Here is a 20,518-nt window from a genome sequence, read left to right as displayed (position 1 = left end):
TTATATTAAAGTTTAATAATATGATTTCAAAGTGATTTGCTGACCGAGAGCTGTGGTCACTTTTCATCTTTGAAGGAACAGTTCACCCTAAAATGAAGATTCAGTCATTACTTTTTCACTCTGATGCTGATGGAAAGTCGGGTGAAGTTTCATAGTCCACAAAACATTTTGGGTGCTTTGCAGCCGAACAGTGTTGCTGCATTCTCCTAAATAAATGAAGGAGAGCTCGTCCGGCATAATCCAAATCTCCAGATTAGCCCCCAAGGTTCCAAATTGATATTTAAATACATTATTTACACCCTTTTAATGCCAAACTCTTCACTGTAGCTGCTAAGCTAAAGGTGTTAGTGTGCACCCCCATGGGAGTGCCACTCAACAAGATCAACAAGAAAAATGTGTTCTCTGCATACCTTAGTGTTTAACTGCTACCTGGGAGCGTGAACTCTGCTGAAGTTGCAGCAACAAGGCCTCAGATTGTCAGATTGAACGTTACATTTTCGGCTTTTGATCTACTATCTTACCGTTGTAGCATCTTTCAATAGCGCCAACATATAAAAAGACTGTTCAAGCGAAACAAGCTTGGAAAATGTCATGTGTGTTCTTAATCGGGGTACATATTGTTCAAATCAACTCAAATTTACTTGGATTACGCTAGATGAGCTGTATGGAGACTTTTTTTTGGGTTAAGGAGACATTAGGCTTATTTGAGATTGCCGCACAATGCCAGCCAGTTAGATTTGTCTTGCAAACGCCTGGCTGTCGCCTGATCTAACCAATTGATTGGTTTAGATGTTGACGTTTTATAGAAACTTTTTATTCTTGCTGAATTGAAGAGATTTTGATCCTATTTGTCTGATTTTGAAGGTTTAGGCTATTCTGTTAACAAAAGACATGCTGTGTGGCCGGTATGTAGACTAAAAAGCCCACATTCAAAAATATAAGCAGCACACAATAAATAATTTTCGTCTATATAACATTGGACTAATTTAATTCCGCCTGTAAAAGTATTTTACAACACAAAAACTTGTGGTAGGTGGGACGTGAGGCATCAGATGTGAAGCCCAGACAGTAAAAATATCTGACAGTGTATTTCTTTCCTTTGTGTTTGACTTTTAATGTACTCCATTTATTAATGTCGTCTGAGAGGGACAGGTCTGCTCAGATGATTTATAAACAGCAGCAAACTGATATGAAGCTTAGTGATGTGAGAATTTATGTAAAATGGAGGTTGATTCCTGAACAGAAATAACAGATCGCATGCAAACTGATAAAAGTGTCTGATAGTATTTTCAATCAGATTCAGATCCAACAGGATGTGAGTGTTTCTGACCTCCTGTACAGACTGAAGACTTGACTCCGCCCCTGCTGCTGCCTCCTGATCTAGTTCACTTTCCAGCCAAGGTGCAGTTCATCTTGAACGAGCCTGTTGCCAGGGTTGGACCTTGTAGCCGTTTTCTCAGGACATGTAAAAAAAAACAAAAAACTGGCTCTTGATATTCATTTTGAATAGTTGCCTTTTCAGCAGGGGAACAGTTAATATTCAGCTTTAGATATATCGTGACATAAGATGTGATTCACCTATCTCTGAAGGTTAAGTGGTTTTCAGGATAAAAACATTGTGGACTAATTATCTGAAAACAGTGGAGCAGCAGGACCAGGCCTGTTTCAGACTGGGACACAGTGTAATTTGCACTTTCACACTCTCACATTAATTGGCAGAGCCTCTATAGCTTGAACCCTTCAGCCTGAAAAAAGAACTCTTACTGGTCAGCAACACTTTCTGCAGTCTTTGAAATGTACCAGTGCCGTTAGAATTCAGAACGTGGCTGATGTGAATTGGCAATGTTTGTTTTGGTTTTATTTTCAGTGACAGACAGCTGCTTCAAAGAAGCCTCTAAATTAGCTTTTTCCACAGAGAATCAGCGTGAAAGGTGCTCCTCAGAGGTCTTGAAATGTTTACATATTCTGTTACCTTCTCTGAAGGCAAAAAGGTTCCTGTTTTAACATAATCGCTCCACTCGATATTGAAATGCATGTCAACATGTCGTCTTCTTCTGTGTTTAGACTTCTCCCCGCCAGCTTCCCCCCTCAGCGCCCTGTATCCGTCATTTCGTGCAGAAGGTGACTCATTCGGGGAGCTGGATCCTGTTCCCGCGTGGGACTGGAACATGGCCTGGGTGGAGGAAATGGAGGCTAAGTACAGACCACACTATCTTGGCAGAAATACCAGACCCTTTGACATTTAGAAAGACTCTGCCAGAAGAGTCCAAGATACAACGTAACTCATTTTTTGGACAACTTCAGAAACACCTCACAGCAATGCCAGGACTGCAAAACAAGAACAGAGGACAGACATGACACTGCAACAGTTACTGATTTACTTTTTTGAGACTGCAACTAATAATTTTCAGGTCTGAATAATTCAAGGTTGATATGTCTCTGTCAAGACTAGATAAATATCTCAATTTGAAATGTGATTGAAGCCAACTCCTTGATGTTTAAGACACCTCTGCTAGTAGATGCACATCTGTGGTTTGTAATAGTTTTCCCAGTTTACCTCAGGGCAGTCTGGCTACTATTTTGGATCCTTCAAATGACTTTCAATGAGATTCTAAAGTTTATTTTCCCTCTCCATATCCTTTCCTCTCATTAAAGAATAGTATAATGAGATGCCTCCCTCTGGATGTTCTCACCCAGTGTGTTTTGAAAAGGCCAGAAAGACACAAAGACTGGATGTGAGACAGTGAGAAAGCAGTCATGACAGTAGGAAGAAGAAATACAGTGCTGGAGTTTTTGTCACAGTTTATGTTTGTTTCCAGTTTTCATATTTTTGTTGCAGGATTTTATTAGAGCTGAAGCCCATTTTCACTCCTAACACATCAAATACAGCAGCCTGGCCAATGGCCTTATGCTTCTAAGTTTGATGCTGTAGGAACCTTCTAGCACCACTTTATGAAGCGCCCCTCTAGAAGAATGGTACAAAGAGTGTGAAAATTCAGAGTTGGGGGGTGGTCGGTGTGGTGTGATGGGTCATACATTGGACCCTCTCTCCAGCGACCAAGGTTCATGTTCCACTTGTGAACAAGAGTCAAGGGGGATTTGTTTTAAACGACTTCCATTAAGAAAGCTATGCCCCTTATGTTACATATACACTGCTTACGTTAAGTTAAGAGACTGAATGTGTTATTTTAACTCAAGGTTAGACTTTTCCTAAACCCAACCAAGTATTTTTTGCAACTAAACCTAATCAAGCCGTGACCATTTGACAATGTTAATAACAGTCCAGAAGTCAAAATATGTCACTGTATGTCAGCATGCTTTATTTTGAAAGTCTGACTGGACCTTGCATATGATGTATTATTGCTTACTCACCTGCGAAGCCATTGACATGCAGACTGACACTAGAGGGGAGGTAGAGCATCACTGTTTGAAGCTTAATGCCACTGACCAAGCTGCTGTGTTGGAGAACGTGTTGACCAAATAAAGCGCAGCATAGTGATTTTGTACAAACCTTTTTACTTATCAAGTGTATATATGCAGCATATGCAACGAATGTTATTTAAATAATTGTCAACACATTCCAAATCATTTTCTGTCTTGCTGTTTACTTTGGTGATTTCTTTGACATTCTGGTAAATGTTTTATATTATACGATTGTATTTTTTCTGTACACCCTGTCCTCATCTTAATGTCACACAAAGTCTGGATTAGAGAAAACATTCTGAAGGTCAGATAGAAAAAATAGAGTTATTTTTAAAAATCCTTTTTTTCACAGTTACTTGAATTAACTTGAGGTTTTACCTTTTAATAACTTTTAATGAATTTTAGTAAGCATTCAACAGAATGTATATTGTAAAGCATAAGAGCTGTATGCATAGCTTAGTTTTATGTTTATGTTTTGTTATAAATTGCATTTTATTTTGTTCACATTACAGTACAGATGTGTTTCATAGTTTTGAATAAATCTTTGTATTGATTGAAGTCAAGTTTTGTATTTTGCCAGGACTTTACGTTTGGGATGTATCTAGCTCATTGATTTTCCACTCACCTCAGGGGGTTGCGAGAAAACCTCCAGGGGTCACCAGATGGTTGTGGAGAAAGAAATAAAACATAAATATTTTGGACTGGGGAATAGTTTTTCCATTACATTCCCTTTGTATGCAGCAATGTTTGACTGAGGCTTGTGACACTTTTAGTAAAGAAAAACTCCCCACTTTGATGTTATTGTCCCAAATTAAAATCACTGTCATACATGCTTGAATTGAGAGTGAGACTTAATTTTATTTTGAAATATCGACCATACAGTAATGTATTTACAATATCCCGTAGAGGGCTTCTCACTTGCTGGTGCTTCACTGTTTCCGTTTACCATGGGAGTGTGTGTGGATGAAGTGAAGTGAAGGAAGTGGAGTATCTTTACATTCCACTCTGTCTCTGTGTGGCCTGTGGGCAGGATTTTCATTGACCGCTGCTGTTCTTAATGACTATGTAGAGCAAGAAGGTGATGTTTAGAACTCATCTGTTTGGCTTGATTAACCAAGACAAACAATGCTGCTGTTGCTGATAATGACTTCTAATTACAAACCAACGGAGAGAATAATTAAACCTTAATCTATGTTTGTGTTTATACAGAAACAGGAAAAGAGTCTTACTGATGTGTCCTCTCCAAAAGAAAACCTAGGATTTCATGTTGTTTCCTCTGTTTAAAGCAGATTATTGCACACAATCATGACCTGATGTTTCAGTCAAACCTCGCCTGAGTTGTATGAGTATTAAGATTTGAAGCCCAGCAGACATTCTTACAATCAATCTAATATGATTTCCTCAATGACTTTGTGTTCAGGATGAGTGTTTGTCATGCAGCTGTGAAGCACAACACACTCGTTTTCAAAGTAATCCGTGTCTTATATCTGGGCTGCTGAGGTCAAATGACACTGGGAATGTTGAGCTTAGAAGTGCTTTGCTGTCTGTTTCATTTATAAGCTGCACAGGAGCAGCCGTGCCAGCGTCAGAATTTATGTGCGCAGTATTTAAAAACCAAAACCGATCCATAATTACCAGAGTTGAAGACACGCGCAGGGATGTGAGGTACAGGGGTCATTTATTTATTCTTTTCAAAAGAGGAGCAGGCTTTGTTTCTGTGCAGAAATATGAAAGAAAGAAGTTGGAGCTCTTTTCAAGGCTTCTCTCCTTTTTTATTTTATTTTGAAGATTAACCCGCCAACTTGATTTGCAGTTATTGTCAGATGGAGTGAAGCAGAGCTGCAATTAGAAGTAAAGTCAAAGCGGGCTAAAAACATCAATAATTAAGTCACAACAGGCGTCTAGCACAAAAATCAAGCTTCAAACTGTGTTAAACTATCGTGTCACATTTACAATCTATATGCAATGCAGCAAATACTGGATTATTTGTGTGTGTGTGTGTGTGTGTGTGTGTGTGTGTGTGTATGTGTACACACTGGACTGCCAAAGGGATTATCAGTCATCTGTCTCCTTCACTAAAGGCCATATGTTTCTACACGAAGCCTCCAGCGCCGCCAAGCAGCACACACACTCGCTGGAAGATGAGACCACACACTGTGAGCTTCACATATGAATCGGGCGCTACTGTATGTGTGCTTGTCTTGTTAGTTCATATGCGCACACATGCACACACGCTGCCCCTGGGATTTGTGCATCACAGATTTTGGTCTATGCCAAAATACCAGCTTTATATAGCATGTCAGCAAACCAATGACCCATATTAGACATGGCCTGAAAGCACGCACACACTGCGCACACACCCAGACACATACACATGTAGATTTACTGCATGTCTCTCCTGCAGTCTGTTTTTTTTTACCAAATGGATAATTACCATTCTATGACCAGACATAAAATTATGGGCAGTGGTGTGTGTTTGAGTCCAACATTATGGGATATAACCATGGCCATGAAACTAGACACTGATGTGCAACTTGTCTGTGTAAATCATTAAGCAGTTTTACAGGGTTACATTTACATCGTCAGGTTGTCATAATTCAAACCCCTGTCATTCACTTCGATCCAATTAACTTGATCAACACCACTATATATATATGATATGATGGAACCTTATTGATCAGTGGGGAAATGAGGTTAACCTTGCGGCCACAAAAGTGATTCTATCAGAGCAAATAGAATTTAAGAACATAAATTAAATATAACACGAGGAGAAAATAGATACAAAGACAATATCGGCGAAGCAGTTAGCTGAATATATGTTTTCAAAACCAGCACAAAGAAGGTTGCAGCACATTCTCAGCATATTGATTAAATAACTTCTGAAATAACCACTAATACAAGCAGCACCACTCCAGTTAGTGGTTACAGGCAACAGACTCTGTCTGTGCTTCAAACTAATTCCTGCTATCATGCAGGCAGGGAACAGTTCAGGTGGCAGTGACACGCTCACATTGATTGACAGCAGCGGTTAACTGTGGTGTTGCATGCTAAAGTGGTAATCATTCAATTAACTGGAAATCAATGGCACCCATACGGGTGATCTGTTTCAATATTACTCTGTCAGTCATAGAGGGCCAGTTGACCTCTTCAACACACATACACACGCATGTGTCCTGACCAAGAGCACATTTACTAGGAGAAGGAACTGCTGGTCAGCTTACATACAAAGCATGGACACCAGATCTGTACGTCCCTGTTTGTTGTGCATTTGGTTTCAGCTGACTGCAGGGCCCCTCTGTTGTAGATGGTATTTCCAAGGCTGAAAGAAAGCAGTAGCCTACATCACGACTTTTCAGATCAAATTAGCATCTCGTCTCCAGCTACTTCAGTTTTTTTAGGAGAATGCTGCAACACTGTTTTGCTGTGAAGCTCCATAAATGTTTTGTGGACTATGAAACTTTTCCTGAACAGATCATTTTCATTTTCCATTTTAGGTGAACTTTACCATATGGTGTATATATAATGTACTGTCTGGTTAACAATAAGATCTTTAAAGATATGTGTTAATACAAAATAAAATGGTGGAATATTGATCATTGTATAACATCGCTTAAATGCAGAGTGTTTGTTACCCTGCGAGCCACTAAATCATTTACCTTCTACATCCACTGACCCTGCTGCCTACCTAATGGCTTCATTTCAGCCTCTATATGTATGCATCACATGAGCCAAAAAGTCACAAACATCCATCTCTACTGTCACAGGGCAAATTAACATGGAAATTGGTGTGTTGCATTTTGGAATAAGGGAACAGGCCTTCAAATGATGCCATCCCCTCCCTTTCATCCCGTCTTTTCTGTCTCTGTCTCTTTCTCTCCTCTCAGGCCGGCAGCCCTCTTCCTTCAGACCCGGTGGGCGTTTCGGCCCTGACACTGGCCTAATGAATGAGCGGGATGATTTATAGCCGAGGGAGAGGGAAATGAAGGGAGGGATGGAGGGATGGAGGGAAGTTGAGGGGGGCATGGAAAGGGTACGGGGTGTTGGGTCACACTGCAGAAGGTCAGTAACGTAAATCTTCTCATTGTCTTATCTGTTGTCCTTTGCTCTTGTTAACAACCTGCTAACATAATATGCATTATAATCTCTGTTAGGTCATATAAGGATGTGCCACAAAAATGGCAACTATCATAAGGGGACAAAGAGTTTTGAAAAACTTTAGAGTAACAAACAGAATAAGAATGTACGGTTCAGTGTGGAGGAACACCTAATCCCCTGGATGTTTTAAAGATGGCCTGTAAAATGTAGTTTTTGATATTATTGCAGCAGCGAACAGTCAATTCGGCGGGTGTCTGATAAGACAGTATTAGTCCTTATAGAAAATAAATTGGTGCTGTCAGAAAAAAAACGAAAAATAATTTCTTTATGTTTTGGCCTAAAATCAATTAAATGAACTGATAAGTTATTCAGTAAGTAAGCAATAACTTATTAGAACGCTGTGCATGCAGTGAATTAACAAACTGAACGAGTCAGGGCTCATGCAGAGGTCACGGTCACTCTTACTTCTTAAACTACAAGCAAACATTCAACACTAAATTATCATTTGACAAAACTGCAGCCTTTTGTGCAACAAGTATGCTTTACCTCAGTAAATATAGATGCATCAATGCAAAAAACAACAACAAATGTCTCCTAAAAGCAGAAATGGATAAATGTTCACCTTTCCTCCCCTTCCGAGCATGTTATGTGATATTATTATTGGTGCAGCTGTTGCACAGACAGCGTTAGCAACATGGCTACTGCTAGCAGATTGGCTAATGTCCAAAGCAAAGAACAACTGTAAGAATCCCGCTTTGACCAAGAAAACCCGCCCTCAGTGCTGTGAAAAGGCCAAGTGAAACACTGGGTTCTATTAATAAGCAGGCAGGTTTTGTAACTTACCAGTCTGGTAGAAAGAATGCTGGTTCTGGACCGTCTCAGGTCCTGGTGGTAAGATGAAGCCCGTATCAGCGGGGACAGACTTTTGTTGTGTCCTAGATCCCCCACTCATTCACTACTCCCTACTCACTACATAGGGAGACCTACATAGAGGACTGTATAGTGGCCTCATTGGTCAAATGATAAAACCCTTCTGGACACCACTGCAGTCATTTTTTTTCTTCCTTCCAGCGCAATGCATGATGGTATATAATGCTTGGTTGGTGACCACAGTTGTACACAATGCACTGTGGGATATTCTGAGTCAACAATGTGTGGTGTAATAAATCTCACCATACATTCGGACGGCACTACAAAATAACAAATTCACTATTTAGTGATTTGGGACACAGCCTTGGACACAACACTGCAGCGCTCTCCATTGAGTGAATGCCCGTCCCACTCTTGCTTTAGCTCGGTTTCTGTCACACTCCCTCTTCAGCTTGTCTGTTTTGGTTGCGCAATGGCAGACCTGCTCATTTTGTGTCATAATGCAACCTTCATTTTTCCAGTAACAATCCATTACATTATTAGTTAGGTAATACTGATGCATCCATGTGCAAGTTTTACTGTTGCAGCTGCTCCTGGTGGAACTAGTTTGAACTACTTTAAATACAGTTAGGTAGTCCTCTGGCTCGAGCTGTTGGATCTGGGCTGGGAACTTAATCTGAGGTGTTAGTCCTGCTCTTTAATCTTTGCTATTTAAAATGAATATTAAAGGTTGGAAAATGCTGGTTAAATCTTCAACCTTCAGAGCTCTAAGCAGTTCTGAGTGCCCCTTTCACATTTTCACTCACTGTGGACTCAATGGATGCAATATATAATTACTTCACCCATATGGAAACAGCACAAAGATGGCTAGGAGTTGAGGAGAGCTCAGAACTGTCTTCTGTGCAGTATAACTCCACCATGAAAAGAGAAACGTGGGTGTTTAGTCTCTTGGATCATGTCAGTGCATTGTACTTAAAAAGCTTGTCATATGATTTTATGTCAGATAGTTGTATAAAGTAGCATAAAATGGAAAAACTCAAGCACAAGTCCTTCTCAAGTAGGTACTGTGCCTTTGTGCAGTACTTGAGAAGATGTGCTCACCTTGCTGCAGTGAAAACAGATTCTTTCCTCCTGCATTCACTGGAACATGAGGTGACCCTTTAGTAGAAGTAACTGTGAAATTGTGCTCAACCTTTCGCCTGTATGTTTATATCTCATCAAAATTTCATCTATAGAATTAAACAGAACTGACAAACTGATTTGCCAGTACATGGAAAGTACTGTAGGCCTGCCCTCCATCCTGTTCCAACTAGTTGGAGCAGGTTGTGGTTGTGGTTAAAATGAATTTACACAGATTAAAGAAGGCAGTATGCCAGTGAGTAGTTGTGTGCTCCCTTTAAACATTTCTGCTTTCATGCAGTTCAGCCTTTTTGCAGTTTTTGGCTATTTTACATTGGAATGATGGCACACATGAACATGGACAGGTTGCAGTCAGGGTGTGATAAAGAGGCATCAGTCTGTTTCATCTCAGTTCAAGTGAAATTCTTTGAAACTGACACCATAATGCAGTGAATAAATACATAACTCATACACTTTGCCTTTTTAGGGGTATTTTGTATTCTTCAGTCAGACAGATATCCTGATAGATCCTGTTAGATGATTTTCTTGCAATGTATTCGTTATCATAGAATCGCTGTATCATGGTACTGTATGAGGTCTATTACAATACTGTGAATCGTATTGTACTGTGAGTCACTCTGATTCCCAACCTGTGTATGTAGGATTTGACGTTCTTTATTATACACGGGAAAATCAGTTTGCACAGGTCAGTACAATACACGTGACAATAAATAAGACAACCATAGAAATATAAGATAAATATCATTGTATCAAACATGATCCTAAAAGGAACAATATTATAAAAGAAAAAAATCCTTACATGCACAATGAGAGCAACAAAAACACTGGAGTCAAATTCATTTTAGTTGTACTCATAGTGGGCCGATAAAGATGATTCTGACTGATTATTCTGGATTTTAGGGTTAACATTACATTCACATTAAAGGCCCTAAAAAAAGGTCACTATGTTTCACTCCATGGTATCACCGGTGTATTAAAAGATAAGTCTGAAAATATTCTGATCTTTTTAACCAAAAGACTGAAATCAACAATGTCAAAATCCAGTTTACACACTGTCTCATTGGACCAGATGTACCTCCTTTATCATCATCAGCATCATTACCATCATCATCACATTATCATCATCATCATCATCATCATCACTATCATCATCATCATCATCATCATCCATACCAATGTAAACTGTCTTCACAATGACATCCGTCTAAAAATAAATCTGGAGCACTGCCTTTAGCTCGTTGAATTGAATCCAATGTATCTGAAATCTATCTTCACATGGAGCCCGTCCAGAAACATATCTCAATACGATAATAAAAAAAATAATAAAAAATCCACTTGGCTCCCATGTTCCCCCAGGGCTATGTGTATTAATAGCATACCGAGGTATTAATGTGGTTACACTCTGAACTGCAGTATCAGACGTTAAAACAGCATGTCAAATCTCATTACATTCATCGGGGTGCTCGCTACATCCTACATGTCTTTTGAAGATTTTTCACTCTGCTGCCACCTCCATCATCTCTATCTGTGGACTACAACAAAGCTGTGCTGCAGCATCTTATCATGCTCTTTTCAGCTGATCACAGGGCGCTGGGAGAGGAAATACACCCGAGGCCACTCATGTATATGTGTGGCTGAGTGTGCGTCTGAGCCTGTGAGTTAGTGAGTTTGTGTATGCCAGGACACGGCAAGCATCTGTAGAGCACTGGAGGGTAATGCATGCCTTGTCTCAGGTGGACAGCAGGAGGGAGTGTGTGCTGCACTCAGAGTAGACAGCGCGGCAATTTCATGCTCCTTGGCGCATACAGCACTCAGCCAGGTGCAATGCACTGTGAAGTCAGAGGAAGAATGGGGCATTAGGAGATTAAGAAGCAACAGAAGTTCAGCAATAAGGCACAGTTTGTTTGGAAAGTGTTGTCAGGGAGTTGAAGGTTTCTAGAAGTTTAGATGCTGAATATATCAGGCTGTGAATCAGGAGTTTTAAGAAGTTTAAGTATACACAGTTTTCAGCTTGCATCCATGATTTACTCCTATGACTTATTGTTTATTTAGAAGAATCTCAGACCTGAATCTACCACAGAATGGTGGGAGGGTATGAGATATGAGAGGATGTACAGAAAACGAAAGACATTACTGTTTTCGATGCTGTATGCATGCGTGTCTTTAAAATTCACACCTTGATTCATGTGACTGATGACTGATACCTGACCTTTATGACTCTGGAGACCTCAGTGACTTAAATGTGACATCAAGGCGTGAATGACCTTTAACAGTGATGACAGTCTGAAATGCCCAGGTCCACTCTCCAACTGATGAAACCTCTTGGAACAGTGAAATATAATGATGATAATGAGTATCTCCAAGGACATTATTATAATTATTTTTTCACATATGAACTAAAGTGTTAAATATGCAAAAACACATGGAGCTGTATCAACCGTGTCATTGCCCGCTGGTTTGTGAACTGTTTTGAAGCCTCTAGTGTTTTTGGCATTATGGGGGTAGCCATAATAGATCTAAGCAGGGGTGGCTGTGACTCAGGAGGAAGAACAGGTCATTCACTAATTGGAAGGTTAGTGGTTAGATCCCCAGATTCCCTGGCTGCATGTCCAAGTATCCTTTGGCAAGATCATGAACCCCCAACTGCTCCTGATGAGCAGACTGGCAACATGGCAGCCTCTGCCATCAGTGTATGAATGTGTTTGTGAATGGGTCAATGTGACAAGTGTCATGTGTTTTGAGTTGTCGCTAGACTTTCTAATGCAAGTCCATTTACCATCTTGGCTTTTAGGAGCCAGAAGTGACCAACTTTGGACAGAAGGGCGGAGCTGCCATGGATGGGCATAGCTCTGCCTCTACAGATGGCCTATATATAACGTATAGCCGTCTAACCCTATTCCACAGATTAACAGAATAAATACAAGGATGTGAACATAAAATGACTTTTCACTCCATATGGCACAAGACTTTCCTCTTTTGTGATGTCATTTATTTTGTTTTCTTGCATGTATTTTACTCTGACAGACTTCGGGCAGGGCCGTTTTGTGTGTGCTCCCCTCTGCCTCGGGTTGGGTTGCGGGATACAACAGATATCCCACAAAGGAATTGATAAATGCCCATTTGAATTGTCTCACTACACAATATTGGGCGAATAACAGGAGATACTGGGAGCACAGCGATTGAAAGGGTTAAAAATAGGAAGACGACTGTGAAAATTAGGAGCGTTGGTGGTATATGCCACTACAATGAAAATGCTTTTGGTTGCTTTTTCATCCTGTCTGTGCTGGAGGAGAGCAGGTCACTTTCTAAATTCATATCTGTGTTTTTGTTGCCTTAACCTAGCCAATTTTTTTTGTTGCATAAACCTTTCAAAACAACAACAGAAAACTGAAAAGCAAAAAAATAATAAGTCCACAGCATGATATGTTCCAACTAAGACACAGACTTCAGGCTTCTTGGTGAGTGTGCTGTTCTCAACCCACCATGTCACAATGACTCGTGGCCCTCGTCTGTAAGAACAGCATTAATTATGATGTTCTGGGAACAACAGCACCATGCAGATATCAGACAGACTCGTGAGCATTACACTTCCTGAATGCTGCTCTAAAGAAAGGAGCCAAGGCTTGGATCAGCAAATGTATTTTATTGTACATTTACAAAACGACAAGAGTACAAAAAAGTCAGTCCACAGACATGTTTTCGTTTGTTTTGGAAGGAGTATATGCAAATTTTTATCTCACAGCTGCAGCAAACAGTCCCTCAGACGATCAAGGGGAAGGGACAAGAGAGGAGTGGGAGGGGTTACAATCAAACTTTTATAAAGCCTGTCTGTCTGCTGGCACACTGGAACATGTCGCTGCAGAGAAACCAGAGGAAACATAGAAAACTATGACATTCTTAGCGGACTACATGGGTGCAGGGATCCCAGTGGGGAAGCGTCCTTCCAGGAGCGAGAACCCGCTCGTTTTGGCTTTTCTTACCGCCCCTCTCATCCAGCAAACACACTTTGTGCTTCATATTTTCTGTTGTTTTGCCATCACAACAAGAGAGTGCAACAGTAGTTAATGCTTTACCAAAAAGTATACATTTTGACAAAAAGGTTGGCACATTCAAGAAGACATGAGCTTTTTTTCATAATAACAGACTGTTTTTTTTACATTGTTTTTTGTTTTATCCTCATAAATACAATATACGTCTCTTTCCCTGTATCCAGAACCCACAAAAGAACAGTACAGACACAGGTATTTACAAATCAAGGGAGAGGAGTGAACTTGATAGCTCATAAATTATCATAGTAATACCAAAAACATGATGTAAAGTCCTTTGTTCTCTCTTTCACAGCAATGACACAGAGTCTGGTCTCCTGAAACACAAAGCCTTTTCTCCAGCTCGTTGTGTCCACGGTGGATGGATGGGGGATGATGGAGGCATCGAAGGTACACGGACAGTCACTGGTGTCCTTATCTCATTTCCTGGTAAGAGAAAAAGATTTTAACTCAAACTGTTACACAGAACACTGCTGCACTTTGATAAATCAAGGCTGATGTCAGCGCATGCACTCATGTAACTTTTTGCGCCACCCTGCTCCGTGTACAGATGTTATTCAGTCTTCAATCAATATTCTTCCTGATCATACTTAGCTAACAGTCGCTTAAAGGTACAGTTCACCCAAAAATGACTTGGTGAGGTGAAGTTATTTACACCCTTTGACGCATGGCCGAGCTTGTGCACCCACTTCAGACAGAATGTGTGCTAATGCTTTGTGCTCAGCAGCTAAAGTAAAGTTTCAGCTCAATAAAGGGTGTAAATAATGTCTTTATAAATACATTTGGGTTCTCAGGGTTTCTTGACCGAAGGAGCTGTATGGAGCCATTTAAAGTTTTTTTTCACTTGTTTTATTACATTTTAAAACAAATCACCAGCTACTTCAGTTGTTTAGCAGAATGCTAAATGTTTTGCTGTGAAGCTCCAGAAATGTTTTGGTGACTTTGAAACTTCGCCCCACTTTCCATCTGCATGGGGGGAGGAGATAATGACTGAGTTTTCATTTTTGGGTGAATTGTTCTCTCAGGATTTATATTAAACTGAGACAAAATGAGAGGGACAGTTAACCAATAAGCTGGGGACAGACTGCATCAGAAGACTCAATCTAGCCACAGTCATAATTAATCAATTTTGTCACGACTGTCAGTTTTGTCAAGAATGGGTCAATTTAGCCAGTACTGCTCTGTGGTCAGGGGTAAAGGCTTCAGTCTATTTCCTTTAGATCTGGGCCCCAGTTCACACTCATGATTGATCCTGTGAAAGTGCTTCTTAACATCAGCTCTCCCTGGCAGAGTAATGTGGTGTATTACTGTAAGCTTTGTTGTGTATCAATTATACATGAATCACAAATGGTGAATGTTGTAAACCACACAAAGAAATGTTTTATACTTGGAGGAATTCAAGTAGCCTAGCTGACTTTGACAATTCATGTTCCAGGGTGGAAGTCAGCACACGACGGTCGGCTGATTCAGCTGCTGCCACACACAGACTTTGCTAAAGCACATATTAAACATACCATCTCGCAAGTGTCATGATCACCACTCATGGTGAAAGTCATTATTTCTTTCATAACCCTACTGTATATAAGCATGTGTCAAACAGCATACACGCCACTGATAAGAAGCTGAGAGCAGAACGTGTGGATAGTTGTGTTTCAGGCAGGAGAGATGAATAAATCAGGCGAGAAGAGGATGAGGAGGACGAACATGACAGAAAAACTTGCATGCCTGTTGTGGATTTATGTTCTTGCCAGCCCGGGGATGTAACGAGGGTAGAGTGTGTTTTCTGAAGTCTGAATTAGCTGCCAAGTCCGTGTTCTTTTTCGCACCAGATCTAGTTGGTCACAGAGAATATGTTGCTCAAATTAAGAGCGCCAGTTCTGCATTAGCAGTGATGTCCTCTGTGTCTCTTCACATAACGCTTATCCAAAGACAGTACTTCCACATTTAATATCTCTATTTTGTACCGATGTGTATTGTATCCCTAAGAGCTGATGACAGTAACACTCTGCACCTCCACCCCCCCGACCCCTCCTTCCCAGACTGACCGCCTGGGTCAAAGGGCAAAGATAGCAGGCAGCGACACCACAGGAAGAAGGGGTAACCTAACCCAGGCTTCCTGTGGAAACACCTCAAACTTTATTAGGGATTTAAGAGGTCGCACTTTCATGTCCCAGGCCAGGCGTGAAAAGGCCTGTTTGGGTCAGCGAGGGTCACTTGGGGGGGTGGAGGTGCTCCTTACTGCTCCACAGGGGGGTGGCCTGAGAGGCACGAGATACAAGGGGAGCCCTGTGTGTGTATGTGTTGACAGCGAGTGAAAAGAGCAATTGTGCGAGTGTGTGTCACTTTTACAAGTTGCTTTGCTACATTCCCATGTCAGATGTGTGTTGAGGTCAGCATGGAGTGACCCGTGACAGGGCCATCCTTTCTCTCTCCACACACAGGCAGCTTTATGGTGACGCCTCAGGTTACAGCGGTAAACTTAACAACTACAACACTGAAGGAAGGATTCAAAGCTGCTGCTGGCCACTTCTCATAAATCCATGCATGTGTTCACACACTCAGTCGACTGTTGTTTCATCTCTAAATTGATTCTGATGCTTCACTTACTTTTACTGTTTGATTGTTGCTATACAAACAATGTGACTCTAAAGCTTTGGAGGGTCATTGTGTGAAGAAGTAAACTAAAAGCAGTTGTGGCAAGTAATAAAGAGTTGTACTAATGCAAAGTTTTGAGGTACGTCTACTTTGTAGTTTTTCCTCTAATACAGCTGTAGTTATTAGTAACTTTTCAAATTCCAGATTCAAGATCAACAAAAAATATTTGACGGCCATGAAAATAGTATCCCATGATGCATTTCTATAGATTAAACAAAGCGACAGTACATAAACGTTGACAGGGGACACTTCTCTTCAGCGAGCTCTTTTACTTTTGACAATGCTTGCATCAAGGACTTTGAGTATTTTTTCAGTTTGCTACTTTTAACCAAGTAAAGGTTTTAATAAAAAGCGTTCATCATTATTTTGCTCTACTTCTGTGGATAATCACACCGTGAATAAATGTTGAGAAAGAAAAAGAAAAACTGGATACTGAAATATTACAAATATTTTGAAATAGCTATTTGAAAATGGAAAGAAAGTTAGAAAACCCTAACAGGAAAATGTGAAGGCATAAAAGGAAATGCCCGGGTCAAGGTTTATTTTGATAATGGCTAGTTTCCTTTTTTGAAAAACATTTAATAATGGCCTGATTATTCTTAAGCAGAGTAAAATGTTCATGGAATTACATATTTCTCAGCTTATTCTCCATATGAAACCATTCTGTCCAGCAAATTTCTTGTGTGTATTTCTTGTTGTGTTTTCACCTGACGGTAAGACAAATCAGTTTTTTACATGCTTGACCGATACAGGATCGACTCGTGTCGCCTCACGTTGCCTGTCTCAGTAAGAAAGTTTAAGAAAGTCTACAGCGAACGGCCAACTAGACCAGATGACTCAGGCCTGCAGATATGCAATCCATTCTTATGATAAAGCAGCGAATGCCTATCTTTTTCACATCACTCTTGCTAATGTAGCCACTTCTTATCAAGAATACGCTGCAAGCTGCAAACAAGGACCGACAACTAGAGCCATAGAAGCTCACTGGCAGCCCCGACAACGGCCGACTATCTGGGCCCTTACTCTGCACTTTTCTACCTTAACTTGCCTCTCATTCACCCAGTCACATTATTGGATTGTGACAGAGCTGCCAAACAAGGTGCTGGCCTGCCTCAGTAACAGGAGTAACATGGGGTTCAGTGTCTTGCTCAAGGACACTTTGACATTTGGGCAGAAGGACTGAGGGACCCGCCAACTGTGTGATTAGTGGACGTCCTGCTCTTCCTCCTGAGCCAGTTGTGTAAAGTGATTCTGACTGTACACAACTCGGCTCTCTATCGGCTGCTACACCTCTGCCTACCTGCACTAATGTTTTAGGGACGTGTCAAACACTGTTAGTAAGTGTTGCCTCACTCACACAAAATCCCTCCAGAGCTTCCCATTCGTCTGGCACAGCTTGTTCTGCCATAAAAGACAGCAGCTCATTGCGAGGGAGCCTGCAGGGGGTGCATTTAAAGGAGCGCTCCCACAGTGAAGCGCGGCCTCAGAAGTGCACTCCAGAGAGAGCAGTGGGCGTGCACGCTTAACATTGTTTCTTACTGTAAAGCTTATCCTGAGTAGATGGTAATGGTAGATCTGTATGTATGAGCCTGAGAGCATGTTGGTGTGTGTGTGTGCGTGTGTGGGCAACAAGGGAATGTAGGAGCTCTTTTCATGTGCTCGAATGTAGAAGATGATGTGTGTTTTATGGAGCGCAAGTAACGATATGTAGATAAACCTGAACCACATGAACCTCTCCATGGCAGGAATACTCTTTGTTCCCACGCTCATAAATATCTAAAAGCATCAATTATTAAAACCATTTGAGGTGAAAAGAGAATGTCTTTTCTTGCATGAAGTTTTAAATCATTAGCGTTATTGTATCATACCTCATTGTGTTTTCTGGCTGAGTTGAGCCCTCGGGAGCCAGTGGAGCCTCTGGATGAGGAACTCCCTGTGGTCGAGCAGTTACTGGACATCTGACTCCTGGAGAGGTAACCAGCCTTGCTGCTGTACGCCACCATGTCCTCATCTGGGGAGGCAAGGATTAAAACAGGATGAGTCGGTTTAAAAGGCAGCACAGTGTCTTTGTGGGGAAGTGAAGGTGACTTTAGACAGCCATATATCTACTGGACAACTGACAGTTTAAGGTTCATCCAGGCAAGATTTTTGTGTGCCAAAACACTCCTCCAAAGTACTTTCATTTGTCCACACTTAACTGTGTCCTTGTGTATGGTCATAAGCTGACCTGTTCTCTACATGGAAGGAGGTGAATGAAAACACGAGGCAAGGATTCAGAACTTTCTCTTAAAAAGCTACAGGGAGGCATCATGTTGCAGAAGTGCTGAGTTTTCTACACCACAGCTTGTGTTTTCATTTATGGCCACCACTATGGGAGGTGTATACTACAGTTGCATGTCACAGAAATTTATAGTCATTCATAAGGAATGAAGGAACAAAGTGTTTGTGTTGCAGCCGGTCTTATTTTACTCTACTGGGCAACACGAGAGGAGAAAATACTGCAGTGCAGTAGTGGGGCATGATACAGCAAAAAATGTGGATAAGGCTACATCTGAGCGTGGACACAACGGGGTACACACTTTACTCTACTTTGGTGAAATGTTGTCTTATCTTCCCGTTTCTACAAATATTTCAGGAGGAACACACACACTCTGTGCTACATTTGATTCTACGATCCGGAAACTAAATTATTACTGAAACACTCTGCAAAGCTTTGTCTTACTGTCGGTGTGTCTGTGTCCCGAGCCTTTCCGTTGGTGACTATTGCTGCTGTATTCGCTTCTCTCCAGGGAGGACAGAGCACCGTTCACTCCATCTATGCACCCCTGGGGGCCCTCCAACCTCTTCTCCCCTGGGGGTGGCTCCGGAGGTGGGGGCAGGTCTAAACAGAACGAAGTAGAAGAAGTTTAGAATATAAGGAAGAGAATGTTTGCTGCCTTTTTTCAGTCAATGCATTAAAGGCAATTTTAGTTTACAATTTTTCTGTTAAAAAAGAATCAGAGCATTTTCTGTTTTTTCTTTTTGTCACAAGCTTGAGATAATCCCAGATTCTAGTCACAGTGTATCTTTCCTTTAGAAAACAGGGGCTGTGGACAGGTTGGACCATTGGTTCATATACTGTGGCACTGCCCAGCAGTCAAATGTTTCATTCCATTTCAGTAACAATGAATAAAAATCTCTCTCTTCCGCCTGTTGTTTACTTGCTCGGGTATAAAGCTGCACAGCTAAGCTATGAAAAAGAAAATTGTAGGCCAAGCCTTTTTGATGCTAAAAGAAAGATTTTGTTAAACCAACAGATCCAGGAGCCAAAATGTTCTTAAAGGGTAGCTCCACCAACTGTGCATATTTAAGTGTTTACAGGTGCTGGGGAGTACACCTGCATACGTGAGTAGTAGTAGTATAAAGTCCTTTGTGGCTTCAGAGGAAGCTGCATGTGATCTGATGAATTATCTCCAGAGGAATTTACATGCAATGTGTCAAATTGCTTCTAGTGGTGTCACTAGAGGCAAGTGACACCACAAGAAGCATGTTTTTCACATTACATGTACATTTCTCTGGAGCCAAATAAAGGCTTTATGTTACTTTTTTCACATTTGCAGTAGTGAGTAGTGATATGAGCAGCGATTCTAAATACAGTTCTGGGATCAGCTGGGATCAAGTTTGTAAACGTATTTAAGCATTGCATATTTGAACTGAACAGCCCTCTGAATTTTATTTTGAAATCTTGGTTTCCCCCCATACAATACAGGGTAAGTACACACTATGATAATGAAATGAATATTTCACTGTGAGGGACTGTGTCGTACAACCCCCTCCTATGTAATGTAGTGATGTATAATGTGCCATTGTACCGTTCTCTACTTTTGGTTGTTGTTGTGGTTGTTGTTTGTTAGTTTGCTGATTTCCTTATTTGTACATGCAGAGAAATAATAATTATGCCTAAAACATTGACTGTAAGTATTTTAGTTGCATGTAAAGTTCAATGTAAATGGTCACATTTAATGCATCTATCATGTTGAGTCAATGTGAATCAGTTAAGTCGGATTAAAACTCACATGTTTATTCAAATATTACATATAAAGTTAAATGGAACTTTTACATAAACAAACTGTGTCTAGTATTCAAGTATAATCCCAAAGGATACTACAAGACAACAGCCACCCAGCCACAGTCTGTTCACCGTACAAAACCTACATTTTATTGTACTGACGATTAAATAAACCCTTAAAACCTCTAAAAGTGATGTATTTTTAAATAATTATTCAGTCTCCTGTAAAAAAATCACACAT

The 20,518-nt window shown here is 40.8% G+C and overlaps 2 protein-coding genes across 5 annotated transcripts in view; one reads left to right on the top strand and one right to left on the bottom strand.

The window, feature by feature from the left end:
- Positions 1-4,261, top strand: part of robo4 (roundabout, axon guidance receptor, homolog 4) — a 28,707-nt gene extending 24,446 nt beyond the window's left edge. For all 3 annotated transcript variants that reach the window (XM_084373823.1, XM_084373824.1, XM_084373825.1), the window contains exon 19: positions 2,065-4,261. In XM_084373823.1, coding sequence (XP_084229949.1) covers positions 2,065-2,246 — 182 coding nt within the window. In that variant the 3' untranslated portion in view covers positions 2,247-4,261. The remainder of the gene's footprint in view (positions 1-2,064) is intronic.
- An 8,895-nt stretch (positions 4,262-13,156) lies between these two features.
- robo3 (roundabout, axon guidance receptor, homolog 3) overlaps positions 13,157-20,518 on the bottom strand; it is a 93,767-nt gene continuing 86,405 nt past the window's right edge. For both annotated transcript variants that reach the window (XM_084373784.1, XM_084373785.1), the window contains exons 25-27: positions 18,952-19,110; positions 18,098-18,240; positions 13,157-14,000 (exon numbers count right to left, since the gene is read on the bottom strand). In XM_084373784.1, coding sequence (XP_084229910.1) covers positions 13,989-14,000; positions 18,098-18,240; positions 18,952-19,110 — 314 coding nt within the window. In that variant the 3' untranslated portion in view covers positions 13,157-13,988. The remainder of the gene's footprint in view (positions 14,001-18,097; positions 18,241-18,951; positions 19,111-20,518) is intronic.

Source organism: Pagrus pagrus (genome assembly GCF_965226575.1).
Source record: "Pagrus pagrus genome assembly, chromosome: 14".
NCBI classification, from domain to species: Eukaryota; Metazoa; Chordata; class Actinopteri; order Spariformes; family Sparidae; genus Pagrus; species Pagrus pagrus.
Note: the sequence above shows the minus strand (reverse complement) of the source record. Positions and strands in the feature narration are given on the sequence as shown.